This window comes from Oncorhynchus keta, chromosome 28 (genome assembly GCF_023373465.1).
Source record: "Oncorhynchus keta strain PuntledgeMale-10-30-2019 chromosome 28, Oket_V2, whole genome shotgun sequence".
In the NCBI taxonomy this organism is placed as follows: domain Eukaryota; kingdom Metazoa; phylum Chordata; class Actinopteri; order Salmoniformes; family Salmonidae; genus Oncorhynchus; species Oncorhynchus keta.
The window spans coordinates 8,123,305-8,141,157 of NC_068448.1; the positions used below are offsets into that span (position 1 = coordinate 8,123,305).

A 17,853-nucleotide genomic window follows, 5' to 3' on the forward strand; every position below is an offset into this window, starting at 1 on the left:
TATTTCCCTATTCCACAATATCTCTTATATATTTCCCTATTCCACAATGTCTCGTATATATTTCCCTATTCCACAATATCTCTTATATATTTCCCTATTCCACAATATCTCGTATATATTTCCTTATTCCACAATATCTCTTATATATTTCCCTATTCCACAATGTCTCTTATATATTTCCCTATTCCACAATGTCTCTTATATATTTCCCTATTCCACAATGTCTCTTATATATTTCCCTATTCCACAATGTCTCTTATATATTTCCCTATTCCACAATGTCTCGTATATATTTCCCTATTCCACAATATCTCTTATATATTTCCCTATTCCACAATGTCTCTTATATATTTCCCTATTCCACAATATCTCGTATATATTTCCTTATTCCACAATATCTCTTATATATTTCCCTATTCCACAATGTCTCTTATATATTTCCCTATTCCACAATGTCTCTTATATATTTCCCTATTCCACAATGTCTCTTATATATTTCCCTATTCCACAATGTCTCTTATATATTTCCCTATTCCACAATGTCTCTTATATATTTCCCTATTCCACAATGTCTCTTATATATTGCCCTATTCCACAATGTCTCTTATATATTTCCCTATTCCACAATGTGGCTTGGATGTTGTGTTGTGATCATGACTCATTGTTTGGACTGAGATGAAAGCACATTGTTATATTAAATCCCAAATGGCACCCTATGTCCTACATATTGTACTATATAGGGAATAGGGCTCTGGTCTATAGTAGTGCACTATATAGGGAATAGGGTCCTGGTTTAAAGTAGTGCACTATATAGGGAATAGGGTTCTGGTCTAAAGTAGTGCACTATTAGGGAATAGGGCTCTGGTCTAAAGTAGTGCACTATATAGGGAATAGGGTGCCATTTGGGATGCAATCACAGAGTTGTGAGCCAGCTAACATACACTACATGACCAAAAGTATGTGGACACCTGCTCGTCGACCATCTCATTCCAAAATAAAATGGAGTTGGTCCCCCCCCCCCCTCTTGCTGCTATTACAGCTTGCAAAGCTTTCCACTCTCTGCCATCTATCAACCCACAGGGGAGGCAGGGTAGCCTAGTGGTTAGAGCGTTGGACTAGTAACCGGAAGGTTGCAAGTTCAAACCCCCGAGTTGACAAGGTACAAATCTGTTGCTCTGCCCCTGAACAGGCAGTTAACCCACTGTTCCTAGGCTGTCATTGAAAATAAGAATTTGTTCTTAACTGACTTGCCTGGTTTAATAAAGGTTAAAAAAATAATTGCTGCAGGAACTTGATTCCATTCAGCCACAAGAGCATTAGTGAGGTCGTGCACTGATATTGGGTGATTAGGCCCGGCTCGCAGTTGGCGTTCCAATTGATCCAAAAGGTGCTTGTTGGAGTTGAGGTCAGGGCTCTGCGCAGGCCAGTCAAGTTCTTCCACAACAATCTCAACAAACCATTTCTGTACTTGCCTTGCTTTGTGCACGGGGGCATTGTCATGGAAAGGCCTTCTTCAAATTGTTGCCATTGTATAATGTAGCATTAAGATTTCCCTTCACTGGATATAAGGGGCCCGAACCATGAAAAACAGCTCCAGACCATTATTCCTCCTCCACCAAACTTTACAGTTGTCACTATACATTGGGGCAGGTAGTGTTCTCCTGGCATATGCCAAACCCAGATTCCTCTATTGGACTGCCAGATGGTGATTCATCACTCCAGAGAAGGCGTTACCACTGCTCCAGAGTCTAATGGTGGCGAGCTTTGAACCACTTCAGCTGACTCTTGGCATTGCGCAGTTAAGGCTTGTATGCGGCTGCTCGGCCATGGAAACCCATTTCATAAAGCTCCCGACTAACAGTTCTTGTGCTGACGTTGCTTCCAGATGCAGTTTGGAACTCAGTAGTGAGTGTTGCAACCGAGGACAGACCATTTTTACACGCTATGCGCTTCAGCACTCAGCGGTCCTACTCTGTGAGCTTATGTGGCCTACCACTTAGCGGCTGAGGCGTTGTTGTTACTAGATGTTTCCACTTCACACTAATAGCACTTACAGTTGACCGGGGCAGCTCTAGCAGGGCAGAAACCTGATGAACTGACTTGTTGGAAAGGTGGCATCCTATGATGGTGCCACATTGAAAGTCACTTAGCTCCTCAGTAAGGCCATTCTACTGCCAAAGTTTGTCTATGGAGATTGCATGGCTGTGTGCTCGATTCTATACATCTGTCAGCAACGGGTGTGGCTGAAATAGCCCGAATCCACTCATTTGAAGGGGCGTCCACATACTGCTGTATATATAGTGTATTATATAACCACACTGAGCCTAGTGGTCTCTTAAGACTAACCTCTTAAGACTTGCCTAGTTACCGGAAGGTTGCAAGTTCAAACCCCCGAGCTGACAAGGTACAAATCTGTCGTTCTGCCCCTGAACAGGCAGTTAACCCACTGTTCCCAGGCCGTCATTGAAAATAAGAATTTGTTCTTAACTGACTTGCCTAGTTAAATAAAGGTAAAATAAAAAAATAAAAAAATAAAACTTCAACTGATCCTAACTGACCTAAAACAGGTAATTTTTACTAGGATTAAATGACTTCAACAGTACACACAGTATGTGCTTATAAACTGGGTGGTTTGAGCCCTGAATACTAATGGACTGACAGCCGTGGTATATCAGACCGTATACCACAGGTATGACAAAACATTTATTTTTACAACTCTAATTACGTTGGTAACCAGTTTACAATAGCAATAAGGCACCTCGGGGGTTTGTGATATATGGCCAATATACCACGGCTAAGGGCTGTGTCCAGGCACTCCGCGATTCGTCTTGCATAAGAATATCCCTTAGCCGTGGTATATTGGCCATATACCACACCTCCTCGTGCCTTATTGCTTAAATATACTATCTCAAGGTATATATGGCGCTGGAAAGGTACAGGGTGATTCACGTGATTATGTGGGGGAGGGGTTACTTGAAAAAGAAACACTGGTATTGTTGAACTTTCTTCTTTGAGGGCTCAAGAGATCTATTCAGTTGCTTATGGAGTGTTAGGGAATACTAGTGTGCTGGAGTTTCTACTGTTTCAAATCCAGACATTTCCCTATAGACTTTCCCTATAGACTTTTTATTTCCCTATAGACGCTGTATGAATATGTGTCCTGTCATGTGTATACGTCTAGTGGTTTTCATGAAGAGTTTTATACTGGCTAAACTATGACACTACACTAAACTATACTGGCTAAACGATGACACTACACTAAACTATACTGGCTAAACTATGACACTACACTAAACTATACTGGCTAAATGATGACACTACACTAAACTATACTGGCTAAACTATGACACTACACTAAACTATACTGGCTAAACGATGACACTACACTAAACTATACTGGCTAAACTATGACACTACACTAAACTATACTGGCTAAACTATGACACTACACTAAACTATACTGGCTAAACTATGACACTACACTAAACTATACTGGCTAAACGATGACACTACACTAAACTATACTGGCTAAACTATGACACTACACTAAACTATACTGGCTAAACTATGACACTACACTAAACTATACTGGCTAAACTATGACACTACACTAAACTATACTGGCTAAACTATGACACTACACTAAACTATACTGGCTAAACTATGACACTACACTAAACTATACTGGCTAAACTATGACACTACACTAAACTATACTGGCTAAACTATGACACTACACTAAACTATACTGGCTAAACTATGACACTACACTAAACTATACTGGCTAAGCTATGACACTACACTAAACTATACTGGCTAAACTATGACACTACACTAAACTATACTGGCTAAACTATGACACTACACTAAACTATACTGGCTAAACTATGACACTACACTAAACTATACTGGCTAAACTATGACACTACACTAAACTATACTGGCTAAACTATGACACTACACTAAACTATACTGGCTAAACTATGACACTACACTAAACTATACTGGCTAAACTATGACACTACACTAAACTATACTGGCTAAACTATGACACTACACTAAACTATACTGGCTAAACTATGACACTACACTAAACTATACTGGCTAAACTATGACACTACACTAAACTATACTGGCTAAACTATGACACTACACTAAACTATACTGGCTAAACTATGACACTACACTAAACTATACTGGCTAAACTATGACACTACACTAAACTATACTGGCTAAACGATGACACTACACTAAACTATACTGGCTAAACTATGACACTACACTAAACTATACTGGCTAAACGATGACACTACACTAAACTATACTGGCTAAACTATGACACTACACTAAACTATACTGGCTAAACTATGACACTACACTAAACTATACTGGCTAAACTATGACACTACACTAAACTATACTGGCTAAACTATGACACTACACTAAACTATACTGGCTAAAGTATGACACTACACTAAACTATACTGGCTAAACTATGACACTACACTAAACTATACTGGCTAAACTATGACACTACACTAAACTATACTGGCTAAACTATGACACAGTGTATGGTGAGAAAGGCTAAAAATGCAAAAGCATATCACGATTCAATACTGTTTGTGTATTTTCTTATGTTATGGAGAAAGAAGCAAAAGGTTAGTCTTTATTTTTTATTGAACCTTTATTTAACTAGGCCACCCTGCCGCCCCTAGTAAAAATGACCTGTTTTAGGTCAGGTAGGATCACCACTTTATTTTAAGAATGTGAAATGTCAGAATAATAGTAGAGAGAATGATTTATTTCAGCTTCTATTTCTTTCATCACATTTCCAGTGGGTCAGAAGTTTACATGCACTCAATTAGTATTTGGTAGCATTGCCTTTAAATTGTTTAACTTGGGTCAAACGTTTCGGGTAGCATTCCACAAGCTTCCCACGTTAAGTTTGGTGAATTTTGGCCCATTCCTCCTGACAGAGCTGGTGTAACTGAGTCAGGTTTGTAGGCCTCCTTGCTCGCATACGCTTTATCAGTTCTGCCCACAAATGTTCTATAGGAGGTCAAGGCTTTGTGATGGCCACTCCAATACCTTGACTTTGTTGTCCTTAAGCCATTTTGCCACAACGTTGGAAGTATGCTTGGGGTCATTTTCTATTTGGAAGACCCATTTGCGACCAAGCTTTAACTTCCTGACTGATATCTTGAGATGTTGCTTCAATATATCCACATACTTTCCCTCTTCATGATTCCATATATTTTGTGAAGTGCACCAGTCCCTCCTGCAGCAGGAACCCCCACAACATGATGCTGCCACCCCCGTGCTTCACGGTTGGGATGGTGTTCTTCGGCTTGCAAGCCTCCCCTTGTTTCCTCCAAACATAACAATGGTCATTATGGCCAAACAGTTCTATTTTTGTTTAATCAGACCAGAGGACATTTCTCCAAAAAGTACGATCTCTGTCCCCATGTGCAGTTGCAAACCGTAGTCTGGCTTTTTTTAATGGCGGTTTTGGAGCAGTGGCTTCTTCCTTGCTGAGCGACCTTTCAGGTTACGTCGACATAGGACTTGTTTTACTGTGGATATAGATACTTTGTACCTGTTTCCTCCAGCATCTTCACAAGGTCCTTTGCTGTTGTTCTGGGATTGATTTGAACTTCACACCAAAGTACATTCATCTCTAGGAGACAGAACACGCCTCCTTCCTGAGCGGTATGACGGCTGCGTGGTCCCATGGTGTTTATACTTGCGTACTACTGTTTGTACAGAACGTGGTACCTTCAGAACGTGGTACCTTCAGGCGTTTTTTTTGCTCCCAAGGATGAACCACACTTGTGGAGGTCTACAATTTTTTTTCTGAGGTCTTGGCTGATTTCTTTTGATTTTCCCATGATGTCAAGCAAAGAGACACTGGGTTTGAAGGTAGGCCTTGAAATATATCCACAGGTACACCTCCAATTGACTCAAATGATGTCAATTAGCCTAAAGCCTTGACAATATTTTCTGGAATTTTCCAAGCTGTTTAAAAGGCACAGTCAACTTTGTGTATGTAATGAGATTTAATGACCTCAACCTAAGTGTATGTAAACCTCCAACTTCAACTCTACACATGTCTCGGCCTGTTACCTTCCCAGATGACTGAATCCCCTTGATCACTGCCAGACAGACGATGAGCCAGGCGGCGAACAGGGACATGGTCATCTTCCAGTTGAGGCCTCCGCTATCCTCGATGGTGCTGGTGATGTTCAGGGTCTGCCGGTACCAGAAGTAGGTGGTGGCAGAAGACTTTTCACACTCCGGTTCGATTACTAGAAGAGGAGGGGAGAGGGGGGAGAGGGGGAGGAGAGAGGGGTGAGAGGGGGAGGAGAGAGGGGGTGAGAGGGGGGGAGGAGAGAGGGTGAGAGGGGGAGGAGAGAGGGGAGAGGCAAGAAGGGGAGTGTGGGGGAGGAGAGAGGGGAGAGACGAGAAGGGGAGTGTGGGAGAGAGGGGGGGAGAGAGGGGAGAGGGGGAGAGGGGGAGGAGAGAGGGGAGAGGGGAGAGGGGAGAGGCGAGAAGGGGAGTGTGGGGGAGGAGAGATGGGAGAGGCGAGAAGGGGAGTGTGGGGGAGGAGATGGGTAGAGGGGGAGGAGAGGAGAAGGGGAGAGGGGAAGATAAAGAGGGGGAGGAGAAAGGGAGAGGGGGAGGATATAAGTGAGAGGGAAGGAAAGAGGGGAGAGGCAGAGGAGAAAGAGAGAAGGGGATTAGATAGGTAGGAGAGAGGGGTGAGAGGGGGAGGAGAGAGGAGGACAAGGTTTGAGAAATGTGGAGTGAGAAATAGAAATAGCTGTGAAATAGAGTGAAGTCTAAGATGGTGGTGAATCTGTCTGTCTGTCTGTCTGTCTGTCTGTCTGTCTGTCTGTCTGTCTGTCTGTCTGTCTGTCTGTCTGTCTGCTGATCTGAACTGGGTGGGATAGTCCTTAACTGATCTGAGAGAGCAGCTCTGATGCTGCATCATGTCAGAACATATGACCACGTCTCTGTGAGTATTCAGCATACCCTGCGGTTGAAAGCCGCCAAAGAGTGATGGCAGGCAGCCGCAGCACACAGTCAGTCAAGAGGCAGGAGGTAGGGAACCCTATGTTAGCCTTTAGCTCATCCACTCACCTCATATTAGCATTTACGTTAGCATGTTAGTATTAGTTGTCTGTACATTAGCATTTACATTAGCATGTTAGTATTAGTTGTCTGTACATTACCATTTACGTTAGCATGTTAGTATTAGTTGTCTGTACATTAGCATTTACGTTAGCATGTTAGTATTAGTTGTCTGTACATTTTGAGAGTATTTTGTGTTTTGTACTCACTGGCTTGGCTTCCATTGACCACCCTGATGGGGCACTCTGCCCAGGGCAGCGGGTACTGGAAGGACTGGAAAAAGTAGAAGATACTCCAGCCGATGATCACATTGTAGTACAGGCCCACGAAGCCACACACCTGGAGGGAGAGGGGGAGAGGGAGAGGTAGAGAGAGAGAGAGGTAGAGAGAGAGGTAGAGAGAGAGGTAGAGAGAGAGAGAGAGAGAGAGAGAGAGAGAGAGAGAGAGAGAGAGAGAGAGAGAGAGAGAGATAGAGAGAGAGAGAGGTAGAGAGAGAGGTAGAGAGAGAGAGAGAGGTAGAGAGAGAGAGAGGTAGAGAGAGAGGTAGAGAGAGAGAGAGAGAGAGAGAGAGAGAGAGAGAGAGAGAGGTAGAGAGAGAGGTAGAGAGAGAGAGAGAGAGAGAGAGAGAGAGGTAGAGAGAGAGAGAGAGGTAGTGAGAGAGGTAGAGAGGTAGAGAGAGAGAGAGGTAGAGAGAGAGGTAGAGAGAGAGAGAGAGAGAGAGAGAGAGAGAGAGAGAGAGGGGGTAGAGAGAGAGGTAGAGAGAGAGAGAGAGAGAGAGGAGTAGAGAGAGAGAGAGAGAGAGAGAGAGAGAGGTAGAGAGAGAGAGAGAGAGAGAGAGCGGTAGAGAGAGAGAGAGAGAGAGGTAGAGAGAGAGAGAGAGAGAGAGAGAGAGAGAGAGGTAGAGAGAGAGAGAGAGAGAGAGAGAGAGAGATAGATAGAGAGAGAGAGGAAGAACAATCCTTAGCTCTTCCTGAGAAACCTTTGTCATTACTCAACATACAGACATCTATTTTCATTATTCAGGTGTTTTTATATTGTTAATTTGCTATGGTGTGGGAAACCCATAGCAATTCAGAGCATCCAATCAACCAAAAGGGTGGTGTAGTCTAGGTTACACAAACACACGGCTTTCCGGGCCAACACGACACACAACACACAAAGCTAAACAAGGCAACTCAATTGACATTATGTAGGCTATACGAACAGGACCGCCCTCTCCTGTGTTCTCTGCTCAGACACTCGTGTAGCCCACAGCTGAAGTGCCTATGAATAATAGAGGTGTGTTCTTCCAGCAGTGTTCTAGCTGGTCGTCAGTGGTCGTATTTATAGCTTCTGGGCAGAGCTGAGCTCCTCGTGTTACATCCAGCCTGCCTCAGCCCTCACTGCCTCTGCCTTAGCCCTCACTGCCTCGGTCCCGGCCTCGGCCCTCACTGCCTCTGCCTCGGCCCTCACTGCCTCTGCCTCGGCCCTCTCTGCCTCTGCCTCGGCCCTCACTGCCTCTGCCTCAGCCCTCACTGCCTCTTCCTCAGCCCTCACTGCCTCTGCCTCGGCCCTCACTGCCTCTGCCTCGGCCCTCACTGCCTCTGCCTCAGCCCTCACTGCTTCTGCCTCAGCCCTCAAGGAGTACCAGGTAATAACATGGCTATATACAGAGAGTACCAGTAACGAGTCGATTTGCAGGGGTACGAGGTAACTGAGGTAGCTATGTACATATAGGCAGAGATAAAGTGATTAGACAACAGGATAGATAATAAACAGTAGCAGCAGCTGGTAGCCGCAGTCTTATGGCTTGGGGGTAGAAGCTGTTCCGGGTCCTGTTGGTTCCAGACTGGTGGCTTGGGTGGCTGGAGTCTTTGACAATTTTTGAGGCATTCCTTTGACACCGCCTGGTATAGAAGACCTGGATGGCAGGGAGCTCGGCCCAAGTGTAGCGCCTTACGGTCAAGTGCCTTGCAGTTGCCGTACCAATTGGTGATGCAGCCAGTCAATATGCTCTCAATGGTGCAGCTGTAGAACTTTTTGAGGATCTGAGGGCCCATGCCAAATCTTTTTCAGTCTCCTACGGGGGAAGAGGCGCTGTCATGTCCTCTTCACAACTGTGTGGGTGTGTGTGGACCATGTTAATTCCTTATAAGGACACCAAGGACACCAAGGACACCGTGATAAGGACACCGTGATAAGGACACCAAAGAACTTGAGTGAGTGTGTATCTCTCTCTCTCTGTGTGTGTGTGTGTGTGTGTGTGTGTGTGTGTGTGTGTGTGTGTGTGTGTGTGTGTGTGTGTGTGTGTGTGTGTGTGTGTGTGTGTGTGTGTGTGTGTGTGTGTGCGTGCGTGTGTGTGTGTGTGTGTGTGTGTGTGTGTGTGTGTGTGTGTGTGTGTGTGTGTGCGCGCACATCTCACCATTAGACTGGAGACCCCGATGCCTCCTAGCTGAGGGTAAACATAGTTCCACACTCCAATGCTCCCACGCCGGATCCTCTGTCCCACCGCCAGCTCCAGAAAGAACAGAGGGATCCCAATGAGAATGAGGAGGATAAAGTAAGGGACCAGGTACGCACCTGAGAGAGGCGAGGAGGGGGGGAGAGAGAGAGAGAGAGAGAGAGAGGGAGAGAGAGAGGGAGAGAGAGGGAGAGAGAGGGAGAGGGAGAGAGAGAGGGAGAGAGGGAGAGAGGGAGAGAGAGAGAGAGAGAGAGAGAGAGAGAGAGAGAGAGAGAGGGAAAGAGAGAGAGAGTCAATTACAATCTGCAAAGGTCAAACTTGAAACAGCCTTCTGGATGGAAGGAAAAGGCCAGCTCAGAAATGTCTCAAGCTAACGAAACAAAGCCAGACTACTTTTTCATGTCCTCTAATATTGGTCTCCCATGTGGCGCAGTGGTCTAAGGCACTGCATCTCAGTGCTGGAGATGTGACAGACCCTGATTTGATTCCAGGCTGTATCGCAACTGGCTGTGATTGGGAGTCCCATAGTGTCGTGCACAACTGTCACAGCGTCATCTGGGTTAGGGTTTGGCTGGGGTAGGCTGTCATTGTAAATAAGAATTTGTTCTTAAACTGACTTGCCTAGTTAAATAAAGGTTAAATAAAAAAATCCTACTTCTGCAGCCTCACCACCTCCTGTCTCTCTCTGTCTTCCACTATAACTGTACCTCTTTTAGTTCCACTGAGCATCATCACGCATCACCATCACTCCCAAACTACAAGTCCAGTTGAGAGAGAAGACAATGTTGAAGACAATGCTGTCACAATGGTGACAGAGGATTTCAGCTGGAGAGAACACACACACATGATTACTTCATGAGGGATGGTTGAGAACTGGGGGGGGGGGGGGCTCCATGACTACTTCCTCAGGGGTGGTTGAGAACTGGGGGGGCTCCATGACTACTTCATCAGGGATGGTTGAGAACTGGGGGGGGGGCTCGATGACAACTTCTACAGGGATGGTTCACAAATGGGGGGGCTCCATGACTACTTCATCAGGGATGGTTGAGAACTGGGGGGCTCCATGACTACTTCCTCAGGGGTGGTTGAGAACTGGGGGCTCCATGACTACTTCATCAGGGATGGTTGAGAACTGGGGGGCTCGATGACAACTTCTACAGGGATGGTTCACAAATGGGGGGGGCTCCATGACTACTTCATCAGGGATGGTTGAGAACTGGGGGCTCCATGACTACTTCATCAGGGATGGTTGAGAACTGGGGGGCTCCATGACTACTTCATCAGGGATGGTTGAGAACTGGGGGGGGCTCCATGACTACTTCATCAGGGATGGTTGAGAACTGGGGGGGCTCCATGACTACTTCATCAGGGATGGATGAGAAGAACTGGGGGGCTCCATGACTACTTCATCAGGGATGGTTGAGAACTGGGGGGGGCTCCATGACTACTTCATCAGGGATGGTTGAGAACTGGGGGGCTCCATGACTACTTCATCAGGGATGGTTGAGAACTGGGGGCTCCATGACCACTTCATCAGGGATGGTTGAGAACTGGGGGGCTCCATGACTACTTCATCAGGGATGGATGAGAACTGGGGGGCTCCATGACTACTTCATCAGGGATGGTTGAGAACTGGGGGGCTCGATGACAACTTCTACAGGGATGGTTCACAAATGGGGGGCTCCATGACTACTTCATCAGGGATGGTTGAGAACTGGGGGCTCCATGACTACTTCATCAGGGATGGTTGAGAACTGGGGGCTCCATGACTACTTCTTCAGGGATGGTTGAGAACTGGGGGGGGGCTCCATATTGCATGGTACCATAGTATGACTGCTTCATTGTCCTCCAAGCAAATGGTGTCACTGTCACATTACAGAGAAAATACATCTGCAGCATTTAAGCTAATATCGCTCTCATTTCCTGAATGCCAAATGCAGTTTATTGCAGATAGCCGAATGCACTCAATTATGAGTATCTGTTCACAGAGCTGACACAGTGCAGTGTTCAGGGTAGGACAGTATCCCAGTGGAGGGTAGTACTATGGTATACTAGGGTACTATAGTACTAGTATAGCCTAGGACAGTATCCAGTAGTACTAGGGTATACTAGGGTACTATAGTACTAGGGTATACTGGGGTACTATAGTAATAGGGTATACTAGGGTACTTTATTACTCGTATAGCCTAGGGCAGTATTCCAGTGGAGGGTATAATGGGGTACTATAGTACTGGGGTATACTAGGGTACTATAGTACTAGGATATACTAGGGTACTATAGTACTAGGATATACTAGGGTACTATAGCAATAGGGTATACTAGGGTACTATAGTACTAGGATATACTAGGGTACTATAGCAATAGGGTATACTAGGGTACTATAGTACTAAGGTATACTAGGGTACTATACTACTAGGGTATAGTAGGGTACTATAGTACTAGGATATACTAGGGTACTATAGTACTAGGGTGTACTAGGGTACTATAGTACTAGGGTATACTAGGGTACTATAGTACTAGGATATACTAGGGTACTATAGCAATAGGGTATACTAGGGTACTATAGTACTAAGGTATATATACTAGGGTACAATAGTAATAGGGTATACTAGGGTACTATAGTACTAGGGTATACTAGGGTACTATAGTACTAGGATATACTAGGGTACTATAGTAATAGGGTATACTAGGGTACTGTAGTACTAAGGTATACTAGGGTACTATAGTAATAGTGTATATTAGGGTAATATAGTACTAGGGTATACTAGGGTCCTCCCCTCCCGCTCCGTGGCTCGACGACTCATTGCGAGCTCACAGAACATGGCTCCGGGCAGCCGAGCGGAAATGGAGGAAAACTCACCTCCCTGCGGACCTGGCATCCTTTCGCTCCCTCCTCTCTACATTTTCCTCTTCTGTCTCTGCTGCTAAAGCCACTTTCTACCACTCTAAATTCCAAGCTTCTGCCTCTAACCCTAGGAAGCTCTTTGCCACCTTCTCCTCCCTCCTGAATCCTCCTCCCCCTCCCCCTCCCCCCTCTCTGCAGATGACTTAGTCAACCATTTTGAAAAGAAGGTCGACGACATCCGATCCTCGTTTGCTAAGTCAAACGACACCGCTGGTTCTGCTCACACTGCCCTACCCTGTGCTCTGACCTCTTTCTCCCCTCTCTCTCCAGATGAAATCTCACGTCTTGTGACGGCCGGCCGCCCAACAACCTGCCCGCTTGACCCTATCCCCTCCTCTCTTCTCCAGACCATTTCCGGAGACCTTCTCCCTTACCTCACCTCGCTCATCAACTCATTCCTGACCGCTGGCTACGTCCCTTCCGTCTTCAAGAGAGCGAGAGTTGCACCCCTTCTGAAAAAACCTACACTCGATCCCTCCGATGTCAACAACTACAGACCAGTATCCCTTCTTTCTTTTCTCTCCAAAACTCTTGAACGTGCCGTCCTTGGCCAGCTCTCCCGCTATCTCTCTCAGAATGACCTTCTTGATCCAAATCAGTCAGGTTTCAAGACTAGTTATTCAACTGAGACTGCTCTTCTCTGTATCACGGAGGCGCTCCGCACCGCTAAAGCTAACTCTCTCTCCTCTGCTCTCATCCTTCTAGACCTATCGGCTGCCTTCGATACTGTGAACCATCAGATCCTCCTCTCCACCCTCTCCGAGTTGGGCATCTCCGGCGCGGCCCACGCTTGGATTGCGTCCTACCTGACAGGTCGCTCCTACCAGGTGGCGTGGCGAGAATCTGTCTCCTCACCACGCGCTCTCACCACTGGTGTCCCCCAGGGCTCTGTTCTAGGCCCTCTCCTATTCTCGCTATACACCAAGTCACTTGGCTCTGTCATAACCTCACATGGTCTCTCCTATCATTGCTATGCAGACGACACACAATTAATCTTCTCCTTTCCCCCTTCTGATGACCAGGTGGCGAATCGCATCTCTGCATGTCTGGCAGACATATCAGTGTGGATGACGGATCACCACCTCAAGCTGAACCTCGGCAAGACAGAGCTGCTCTTCCTCCCGGGGAAGGACTGCCCGTTCCATGATCTCGCCATCACGGTTGACAACTCCATTGTGTCCTCCTCCCAGAGCGCTAAGAACCTTGGCGTGATCCTGGACAACACCCTGTCGTTCTCAACTAACATCAAGGCGGTGGCCCGTTCCTGTAGGTTCATGCTCTACAACAGGGGTGTCAAACTCATTTCGCATCGTGGGCCACATACGGCCTAGGGAGATGTCAAGTGGGCCGGACCATTAAAGTTATACCATACTCTGCTATAAATAACCAAAATATCATGTCTTTCCTTTGTTTTGGTGTAAAGAAGCACAAGAACATTAGGAAAATATTGAAATTTAATGAACTATCCTTTTACAAAACATTTCATGAAACACCTCATATTTCCTTAGACAAATGTGCAATTTACTTTTATCATTCACAAATATGCATTGCAACTGATCCCACTGATTGTACAAAGGCACAAAACTTTAATTGGTACTGAAAAATATAGTAATGCACTTTAAGATTAAATGAGACTTTTAAAGAAAGGAATTTTTAAACCACTTACACATACGCATATAAAATCTAAATGTAATCCCTGCGTACACCTTACAAACTAAGGAGAGTGATTTTAAATGTGTAATGAAGAAAGTGTTCGCCTGTCCTGTAAATCTGTAAACTTCATACATGAAACATACATACACATACAATACATACTGAAAATGTATGGAGTTGTATGAACAGTAGAATTCCATCACACAACTTTTGTTTTGAAGCTGCTGACTAACATTAAAGTGCACATTTTTTAAATCACCACAGTAAGGATTCATCTTCACAGAGCTGTATTCTTTCAATGCAAACAGTATCTAAGGCAGCATTTTAAAGGTGTTAGTCTAGTCTGGACTTGTATTTCTACCTGAAACTTGGCATCTTTTGGCCTGTACAAGTGCATCAACACCAGGTGTCATGTCCTGACTAGCTGTCACTTTCAGAATGTCATTTAAGTGCTTGTTTGTGAGCCTTGAACGCATTTTTGTTTTATTGATATTCATCACTGAGAAAATTTGTTCACAAAGGTAGGTTGTCCCAAACATGCACAACATTTTAGCAGCCAGGGCTGTTAATTTGGGGTACCCTGGTAGTAGATACTGATAAAATCAGGGCAGGGTTGCCATTTGCCAGTTGCATCTCCCACAAAGTCAGCTTCAACTTAAATGCATGTATGTTGTCAGAAAACTGTGTGACAACTTTTTGCGGCCTTGCAACATTTTGTTCAGATTGTTCAAGTGTTCAGTAATATCAACCAAGAATGCAAGGTCCCGTAGCCATTCCTGAGATTGTAATTCCAACACCGGTTTTCCTTTTTCTCCATGAACTGTCCGATTTCCTCTCGTAGATCGAAGAAATGCCTCGGCTTAACCATCTCACTTCAGTGTGGTATGGCAGGCTGTGGGTAATGTTGCTGTCGCTGAGAAGTTTGTCAAACTGACGATGGTTCAGACCTCTGGACCGGATGAAATTTACAGTGCGAACAACCACCTCCATGACGTGGTCCATTTTCAGCGACTTGCAACACAATGCCTCCTGGTGCAAAATACAGTGAAATGTCCAGAAACGATCTCCTCCATTAAGGGCTTGTACTTTGTCTTTGAACTTTGTCGCGACACCTGCTTTCTTTCCGACCATGGATGGCGCGCCGTCTGTAGCCAGGCTGACAGCGGGACCAGTCCACTCCAACTCTGTCCAATGCAGCAAGGACAGAGCCGAAAATGTCCTCGGCTGTTGTGGTGTCCATCATTGGCACCAACTCAAGAAACTCTTCAGTAACAGTCAATGTCTCATCAACTCCTCGAATAAATATGGCCAGTTGGGCCACGTCTGTGATGTCAGTGCTCTCGTCAATTGCCACGGAAAATGCAATAAATGACTTGACTCTCTGTTTCAATTGACTGTCTAAATCTGCCGATAGTTCCGAAATCCTCTCTGCTATAGTATTCCTCGTCATGCTAATATTGGCAAAAGCTTGTCGCTTCTCGGGACATACAAGTTCAGCCGCCTTCATCATGCATCGTTTAACAAAGTCACCGTCGGAATACGGCTTCGATGCTAATGCTATTTCGCTAGCAATTAGGTAGCTGGCTTTTACCGCTGCTTCACTGACTTCTCGGCTCTGGATGAAAGTTGACTGCTGTTTCCTCAGACCCGCCAGCAATTCGTTAATCTTATCTCTTCTCAGTTGTCCTTGCAAGCCGTCATATTTTTCGCTGTGATGAGTCTCGTAGTGGCGTCGAATATTATATTCCTTCAATACCGAAACTTGTTGCAAACACACCAAGCACAAAGGTTTTCCGTGCATCTCTGTAAATAAATAGGACGTGGTCCATTTTTCTTTGAAAATTCTACACTCCTTATCTACTTTTCTCCGTTTGGATAACGACATTTTGGCTAATGAGGGTGTAGTGGAGAGGTAGAGACATTAACAATCTTAACAACGTCGTAACAAGCAGCAGATGGCGCATTGATACCGTCTGCTGTTTTCAGTCTGTCTCAGTGATGCGGCTTGTCTTAAAAAAAAAAAATATTAATTCCATGTCTTTTATGCATTTTTTTCCACTTTCAAATTATCCTGCGGGCCTGATCGAACCTCCTTGGGGGCCGGTTCCGGCCCGCGGGCCGTATGTTTGACACCCCTGCTCTACAACATCCGCAGAGTACGACCCTGCCTCACACAGGAAGCGGCGCAGGTCCTAATCCAGGCACTTGTCATCTCCCGTCTGGATTACTGCAACTCGCTGTTGGCTGGGCTCCCTGCCTGTGCCATTAAACCCCTACAACTCATCCAGAACGCCGCAGCCCGTCTGGTGTTCAACCTTCCCAAGTTCTCTCACGTCACCCCGCTCCTCCGCTCTCTCCACTGGCTTCCAGTTGAAGCTCGCATCCGCTACAAGACCATGGTGCTTGCCTACGGAGCTGTGAGGGGAACGGCACCTCAGTACCTCCAGGCTCTGATCAGGCCCTACACCCAAACAAGGGCACTGCGTTCATCCACCTCTGGCCTGCTCGCCTCCCTACCACTGAGGAAGTACAGTTCCCGCTCAGCCCAGTCTAAACTGTTCGTTGCTCTGGCCCCCCAATGGTGGAACAAACTCCCTCACGACGCCAGGACAGCGGAGTCAATCACCACCTTCCGGAGACACCTGAAACCCCACCTCTTTAAGGAATACCTAGGATTGGATAAGTAATCCTTCTCACCCCCCCCCCCCTTTTAAGATTTAGATGCACTATTGTAAGTGACTGTTCCACTGGATGTCATAAGGTGAATGCACCAATTTGTAAGTCGCTCTGGATAAGAGCGTCTGCTAAATGACTTAAATGTTAAATGTAAATGTACTAGGGTACTATAGTACCAGGAAATACTAGGGTACTATAGTACTAAGGTATACTAGGGTACTATAGTAATAGTATATTAGGGTACTATAGTACTAGGGTATACTAGGGTACTATAGTAATAGGGTATACTAGGGTACTATATTACTAAGGTATACTAGGGTACTATAGTAATAGTGTATATTAGGGTACTATAGAACTAGGGTATACTAGGGTACTATAGTAATAGGGTATACTAGGGTACTATAGTACTAAGGTATACTAGGGTACTATAGTAATAGTGGATAGTAGGGAACTCTAGTACTAGGGTATACTAGGGTACTATAGTACTAGGGTATAATAGGGTACTATAGTACTAGGGTATACTAGGGTACTATAGTACTAGGGTATACTAGGGTACTATAGTACTAGGGTATACTAGGGTACTATAGTACTAGGGTATACTAGGGTACTATAGTACTAGTGTATACTAGGGTACTATAGTACTAGGGTATACCTAGGGTACTATAGAACTAGGATATACTAGGGTACTATAGTACTAAGGTACTAAGGTATACTAGGGTACTATAGTAATAGGGTATACTAGGGTACTATAGTACTAGAGTATACTAGGGTACTATAGTAATAGTGGATATTAGGGCACTATAGTACTAGTGTATACTAGGGTACTATAGTACCAGGGTATACTAGGGTACTATAGTACTAGGGTATACTAGGGTACTATAGTACTAGTGTATACTAGGGTACTATAGTAATAGGGTATACTAGGGTACTATAGTACTAGGATATACTAGAGTACTATAGTACTAGGGTATACTAGGGTACTATAGTACTAGGATATACTAGGGTACTATAGTACTAAGGTACTAAGGTATACTAGGGTACTATAGTA

General features: G+C 45.2%; 1 protein-coding gene across 1 annotated transcript in view; it reads right to left on the minus strand.

Annotated features, from left to right (window-relative positions):
• Nucleotides 1-17,853, minus strand: part of LOC118373842 (sodium-dependent neutral amino acid transporter SLC6A17-like) — a 46,126-nt gene that overhangs the window by 12,074 nt on the left and 16,199 nt on the right. The window contains exons 3-5 of the mRNA XM_052484709.1: nucleotides 9,533-9,690; nucleotides 7,341-7,470; nucleotides 6,124-6,305 (exon numbers count right to left, since the gene is read on the minus strand). Coding sequence (XP_052340669.1) covers nucleotides 6,124-6,305; nucleotides 7,341-7,470; nucleotides 9,533-9,690 — 470 coding nt within the window. The remainder of the gene's footprint in view (nucleotides 1-6,123; nucleotides 6,306-7,340; nucleotides 7,471-9,532; nucleotides 9,691-17,853) is intronic.